Source organism: Macrobrachium nipponense, chromosome 13, assembly GCF_015104395.2.
Source record: "Macrobrachium nipponense isolate FS-2020 chromosome 13, ASM1510439v2, whole genome shotgun sequence".
Classification (NCBI taxonomy): Eukaryota; Metazoa; Arthropoda; class Malacostraca; order Decapoda; family Palaemonidae; genus Macrobrachium; species Macrobrachium nipponense.
This window is the reverse complement of record NC_087206.1, coordinates 11,096,228-11,103,727: the sequence shown is the minus strand read 5'-3', so window position 1 is coordinate 11,103,727 and position 7,500 is coordinate 11,096,228. Positions and strand designations below refer to the sequence as shown.

General features: G+C 35.3%; 1 protein-coding gene and 1 long non-coding RNA gene across 7 annotated transcripts in view; one reads left to right on the top strand and one right to left on the bottom strand.

Moving 5' to 3' along the window:
- LOC135225641 (uncharacterized) overlaps positions 1 to 7,500 on the bottom strand; it is a 463,389-nt gene that overhangs the window by 280,693 nt on the left and 175,196 nt on the right. The gene's annotated exons all lie outside the window — the stretch shown is intronic.
- Positions 1 to 7,500, top strand: part of LOC135225640 (uncharacterized) — a 265,065-nt gene that overhangs the window by 150,009 nt on the left and 107,556 nt on the right. For 5 of the 6 annotated variants that reach the window (XM_064264961.1, XM_064264962.1, XM_064264965.1 and 2 more), the window contains one exon: positions 2,254 to 2,340. The exons of the other annotated variant lie outside the window; for it this stretch is intronic. In XM_064264961.1, coding sequence (XP_064121031.1) covers positions 2,254 to 2,340 — 87 coding nt within the window. The remainder of the gene's footprint in view (positions 1 to 2,253; positions 2,341 to 7,500) is intronic. 6 annotated transcript variants of the gene reach the window in all.

The window sequence follows — 7,500 nt, the reverse complement described above, 5'->3', positions numbered from 1 at the left end:
TGTGTGTGTGTCTTTCTCTGTCACCCTTCTCTCTCTCTATCTCTGTCTCTTACTCTTTCCCCACCTATCTCTTTCTGCTTTCCTGTCTTTCTCTCTCTGTCTTTCACTGTCTCCTCTTCTTTCTTCCCCTTTCATTTTTCACCCCCTTCTTCTCTCTCTCTCTGTCTTTCACTCTCTCTCTCTCTCTCTCTCTTTCCCTGTCTTTCACTGTCTCTCTCTTTCTCTCTTCCCCTCTCTCTCTCTCTCTCTTTCCCTGTCTTACTCTCTCTGTCTTTCACTGTCTCTCTCCCTTTCTCTTTTCCCCTTCTCTTTCGTTCTCTTTCCCTGAACTCTATCTCTATCTCTCCCCACCCCGCTCTTTCTCTGTCTATTTCTCTCTCTCTTTCCTTGTGTATGTGTGTCCCTCTCTTTCTTCCAGGTCTCTCTCTCTCTCTCTCTATCGCTTCTTCCCGCTGTTCGCCTCACTCTCTTCTCCTTTCGTGGCTCTCTCTGCTCTCTCTCTCTCACACACTTGTATATTTAAGCCTAATTTCCAAAGTGATAAGTAGCCTCACTTCTCAGTAGCCTCTGCTGATTACCTATGCTTGCAGTAAGCGAGTAGCGAAATGATTATTATGGGAATTCCCTCCTCGGTTTCGGCTGGAATGTTTCCGCATTCCATTTCACTGACCTTTCCCCCCCTGTTTTATCGTCATTCTCGTCTGATTCCGCTTTCTTTACTACGTCACTTTAGTTTGCGTCATGCTGTGTTATTCCAGCTTAATGTTATTCTCTTTAGGTACCTTAGAATTTTTTTCTTTAAACCAGTATATAATTAAAGACAGCTTTATATTTTACTTCTTTCGATAATAAAACGTCATGAATTGTAACATTTCCTTCAACACGATTTCCATCTACGGTAACACTACGTATTAATGGATTTTAACTTAATTTTAAATTAAGTAGAGCAATGGTTATTGAACGGTGGATAAATTAAGAAAATAATAGGAGATATTAAAAGATATGAACGTATTGCCGGACCACTGATGATAGTTGACAATATGGTGATCAATTATGAGGGAAAGTGAGGAGAAATTGCAAGGCGCGGTAAGAAATCTTTGATAAAATTGTAAAGGAATTTGAAAGCACATAATCAGCCTTGCAAATGATCTTACAAGATGGATGATTGGAAATACAATAAGAGTAAAATGAAATTACTATACTAGGTATGGCCATGGAAAAAGATGGTCTGATTATTTTACAAAAATATGAAAGTATGTAAAAGTTAAAAAGACGAAATGGTTTAAGGGGTAAGTGTAGAGAAAGAATTCTCTACAATGACAAAGAAGTATAGAAATATCAGGTTATCTCAATATCAGTGAGATAAGTGACTAACTCTTTAGGTAACCCCCCCCCCCCCCACACAAAAAAAAAATACTGCACAGCTATTCTGGGTATCTGTAGTAATCTTTAGGCTATGGGGAATTATGTTTTTACTCTGTTCCAAGTAAACAACTTTAAAATCAAGAAAGATAATTGTTGCTAGATCTATTTTTTCTATAATTTCTCTGTGATTTTCTATAAGGTACTGATATCAGCAGGTCTTCAATTGTAGCCAGATGCTGGTATGAGTAAACATATTTTTGTGCTTTTATTCTATTTATATGATTATATGCATCCAAAATTAAAGTAAAAATTTCTATGTAGAGCCATACACACTTACAGACACAAACATACTTCCATACATATTACACACACACACACACACACACTCAAACATACACATACACACAAACGCATATAGTATATATATATATATATATATATATATATATATACATCATACGTATATACACATAAATATATAAGTGTATGTATAGTGTAGTATATATGTACACACACATATATACATATATCACTATATATATATATATATATATATATATATTATATATATATATACATACATAACATACCTACATGCATATTACACACACACCATCACACACATATATATATATATATATAATATATATATATATATATATATACTATAATTCCCAAAAACAAATCCACGTACTTGTATACAACCAATCAACCATGCACTGGAGGATGTCCACTAATCGCCCCACGCCCCACAAAAAAAAAACCCCCCCCCCAAAAAAAAAAAAAAAAAAAAAAAAAAAAAAATGTGCCCCAGTCTGTAGTAGAGAGAGTGTGCCAAATGACGTGTTTCTGACTGACTCCCGTGTTTCTCCTCTTCTCTCTTTGCAGGGACTATGAAGGCTACGCAGTGTTATTCTAAGCTTCCCTGGCTTATCCCAGCGCTAGTCCTCTCTCTCCTCGTGACACAGATTAAGGGTGAGTTGTCCGTCCCTCAGTTGGTTGGCCTTGTCTCTCTCTCTTGTCCCTTCCTTCTTCCTCTCTCTTCCTCTCTCTCTCTCTCTCTCTCTCTCTCTCTCTCTCTCATTCTGGTATGGAAATCTCGTCCTGAATGAATATTATTTCCAAGCTAGAATGATGGCTGGCCAGCTTTCTTCTCCTTCTTCTTCTTCTTTTATTTATTTTTTGTTTTGTTTTTGTTTTTTCTCCTTACGTCGTTCGTTTCTACTTCCTTTAGATGGGTATGTTAGGTTCGTGAGGGAGGTCTTTGTTTGGTGTGTGTGTATGTGTGTGTGTGTGTTTGTGTGTGTAGTTTATGTATGACAGGTGTTGGTCGAAGTAGTTTTTTGTAAACACGTTGGTCACATATTTAGATACTTGTTATAAATGTGTATACATACATAATATACATACATAACATACATACATACATACATACATATATATATATATATATACTATACATATATGGACACATAATGTATATAATTAAAGCTATTTATATACATATACATAAATATATGCATGTATGTATATGTACTGTACTATATATTCTATATGTATATATAGGTATATGTCTATATATATATATATATATATATATATATATATATAGATATATATATATATATATATATATCTATATATATATATATATATATAATAGAGAGAAGAGAGAGAGAGAGAGAGAGAGAGAGAGAGAGAGAGAGAGGAGAGAGAGAGAGATATATATATAATTATATATATAGATTATAGTATTATATATATATACTATATATATACACTGTGTATGTATCTCGTCTCTTTATACGAATACCTTTGAATATTTATCCGTTTGCATGAATAAGCATGGTGTCGCATTTCAGAGTAGATTAATTTTTTTACGGTCAAGTGAATCTCACGCACACGCTCTTTTTAATATACCATCTGACTGCCTGCATTTATAAAGCTAAACGCGCGCGTGCAGCCTGTCCATCATTCCATATGTTGGCGTATATATTGCGCTTCTGAAACCGTGCGTGCGCAAGCACGCATATGCCTCAGCTTCCCAGGAATGATATCCAGATATATACTAAAATATTCATGGTTTTGTCCGAATACTCGGTTGCAACTTAGCTCAGGGGGAGGAGCGTTGGGGGTAGGGGGGAGGGGGTTGAAACGGTCAACGCGCAAGCGCGTGCGAGCGGTATGTGTATCTACGAACGCGTGTAATTAAAATCCAGGGGAATACTTTGATTGGCAATGCGGCCCGGAGATAGATTACCTTCAAATATCTTTGCAGATAACCACCACCACCACGTTTCATGCCCGTGAAAGAGAGAGAGAGAGAGAGAGAGAGAGAGAGAGAGAGAGAGAGAGAGAGAGAGAGAGAATGGAGCATACCTACCACGTATAGCATCAGACTGATTAAATATCAGATTCCGTTTGCAAATGGAACGAGAAATTGCATTTTGATTCTTTTGAAATGTATACTTACATTAAGGAAAATGTGGACATATACCTGAAGTGAAAGGTGTTTACTCTCTCTCTTCTCCTCTCTCTCTTCTCTCTCTATCATCTCTCTCTACACACACACACACACACACACACACACACACACATATATATATATATATATATATATATATATATTATATATATATACGTATATATAATATATATATATATAATATATATATATATATGTGTGTGTGTGTGTATATACTATATGTATATACATACATACATATATATATATATATATATATGATATGTGTATATATATATATATATACATATATATATATATATATGTATATATATATATATATATATATATATATATATATAGATGTATGTATATATATATGTATAATATCTATACATATACATATATATATATATATCATATAGGTATATATATATATATGTATGTATATATATATGTATTACATCTTCAGTAATTTATTGAGACCAACGTTTTAGAGTGGGGAGTTTTTTATTAGTTAGGGGAAGGGGGTGGGGGGGGGGGGGAAGGGAGGGTACTGAAACCTGGAGACGAGATGATAATAACTACAGAGAAATAAGAAAACCAATAACAGTGTACCTAAACATGGCAAGGGAATGAGAGTGCGTCAGGTATAATCATATATCCGTATTAAGTAAAGATGACGGGTTAGAATAAAGTTTATTATTATTATTATTATTATTATTATTATTATTATTATTATTATTATTATTATTATTATTATCATTATTATTATTAATTATTCAGGCGATGAACTTTATTCATTCGGGGCAAAAAATACGTTGTTCATTAGGAAATAAATAGCAGAAGGTAATTGGGAAATACAGAGCGCGATACGTTATTAAAACTGAAAAATGCATTAACAAATTATTAAATAGATGAAAAAGTAAGAAAACGATTAACATATAAGATTACGTAGGGTGGAGTAGTGTGCAGTTTTGAAATGTCAGGTAATAACAGATGATGCTAGATGCGTCTCGTTTAATAAATAGAGAGAAAAAGTGTAGAATAAATAAACAAAATAAAGCGAAAATAAGGTAAAATCCAAGATTGAAAATTAACGTACCAATCATAAATCAATCTTGACCGGCGGTCCTGAGGTGTGGAGGAATGAGGAGAGGGTGAAGACGAAATATTATTTGAGAGAACGGAAATGAGGAGGTAGGAGTGGATACTAGATATCTTCAGAGAGAGAGAGAGAGAGAGAGAGAGAGAGAGAGAGAGAGAGAGAGAGAGAGACTTTGATACGAAGAGATAAGAGATGGAGCAATTGCAACGAGTGTGCTCAAATACGTAAGGGCGATATCAAGTCGATTGTTTGACAGGGAGGGTGACGGAGATTTCGAAACAGGATGAGAAAGAAATAGTGATGGGAAGAAGAAGAAGAGGAGGTAATCGCGATAAGAACCTTGAGGGGAAAATGCGGGAACTAAGAGGAAGATGAAAAGTTTTTTTTTTCTAAAAGAATTTAGAGATGAAGCCAATGTGGCCTGTCACGTAATTATTGCGAAGAAGAAGAATACTGATACACACACACACACACACACACACACACACACACACACACACCATTATATGATATCTATATATATATATATATGATATAGTTATATATATACATATATATAACATATATATATAATATCATATATATATATATTATATATATATATATATATATAATGCACACACACACACACACACATATACATATATATATATATATATATATATATATATATACATATTACACTGAAAACTTTATGTCAATCATTCATGCGATACAAGGTGATATGAGCTCTTGGAAAGTCTCGAATCCATATATTAATATTAATGACTTTATAGATTTTATAAGGATTATAGATACCCATAACTTTATCGATTTTCTAACATAAATAAAGACGTTATTCTTTCCGACGGAATCATTTGAACCGCAAACTAACCACTTTATCTAGCCCAGGCTGGAAGATAGTGACATAATACTCTTCGCTTGTTTTCTCATTCCTTAATTTGTGGGTGTTATATTAATTGTAATTTAGTGCTTTTTAATGGTTTCCCAAAATACACGTACGCACACACATACCCTCTTGCTAGGTCTGTGGGTCGCTCCAGTGTATACTTTGCTGTGAATTGGCATCAACATCATCGAGGTCAGGAAATAAGGCATAGGGTTAGCAACTTCATCCCTGGAGATTTGACAATCACTGAAGGGCTGTTATTGGAAGGCCATCCTCTATACAAGGTAGAAAGCTCTCTCTCTCTCTCTCTCTCTCTCTCTCTCTCTCTCTCTCTCTCTCTCTCTCTCTCTCTCTCAGTGTGTATTATATATATATATATATATATATATATATATATATATATAATATATATCTATATACATACATATATTATATATATATATGAAATTTAATGAGCTTTTTGATACTTCAGATGTATCCTGTTATTAGAGAAGAATTTATTACACGTATGTATGTATATGTAATATTATATATATATATATTAGATATATTATATATATATATATATGTGTGTGTGTGTGTGTGTGTGTGTGTGCATTGATGACCACGCGCGCCGCGCGGCTGAGTATTAATCAGGACACTCTACCCGAGGAATAATTCGCCGTTGTGTGCTCCTTTCTCATGCATTAGGGAGCGAATTTGAACAAAATTCCCGCTGGACGCAAATTGTTTCATCCATACACGCAAATTGGGCTCTGCTTTGCTAACGAGGTATTTCAACATTGGGAAAACCTACATATACTGCAAGTTGGAAATTGATGGGAAGCTCTTGCAAAAATATTCTCTAACCCATTTGCAGGAACTTGGGAAATAAATTTCAAACGGCGCACAACAAAGAAGAGAATGATGAGGAACGAGAGAGTACGAGAACCCGAAAAGTGAGAGAGAGAGAGAAGAGAAAGGAGGGAAGAGAACTGGAGAAACGATGAAGTAGAATTTAGTGGAGGCCAATTCAAATATTTATAAAAAACCTCAACATGCGTAGTAAACGCAACCAGCGACCACGAGGATTTGCAAATCTGAAAAAAACAAGACATCCAATGGCGTGCATTATGCCAGGAGAGAGAGAAGGAGAGAAGGGAACGAGAGAAGAAGAGAGAGAGAGAGAGAATGAGGAAACCTTATGATAGATTGTCCTTGAGGCAAATTCAAGATATTTTGTAAACTAACTCACACATACTGTGCAAATCTGAAATAAAGGCATCCATTGCGTGCATGTGCAAAGAGAAGAGAGGAGAGAGGAGAGAGACGGAAAGAGAGGAGGAGAGAGAGAGGGGGGGGGAGGGGGGGGGGAGAGAGAGAGAGAGAGAGAGAGAGAGAAATATGACAGTTTTTATGCTCCGAACATATTTATAAACTAACTCATACAGGCTATGCAGAGTTAAAATAAAGGCAACCATGCGAGCGAGCGCACACACACACACACACACACACCACACAGAGAGAGAGAGAGAGAGAGAGAGAGAGAGAGAGAGAGAGTACAATGCCTTTCATGCGAGAGTACGAACATAAATACAAACTCGCTCCCTCACAAACACATACTTTTGCATTCCGAAAATAAAGGCATTCGCGAATGCAAACAGAGAGAGAGAGAAAGAGAGAGAGAGAGAGAGG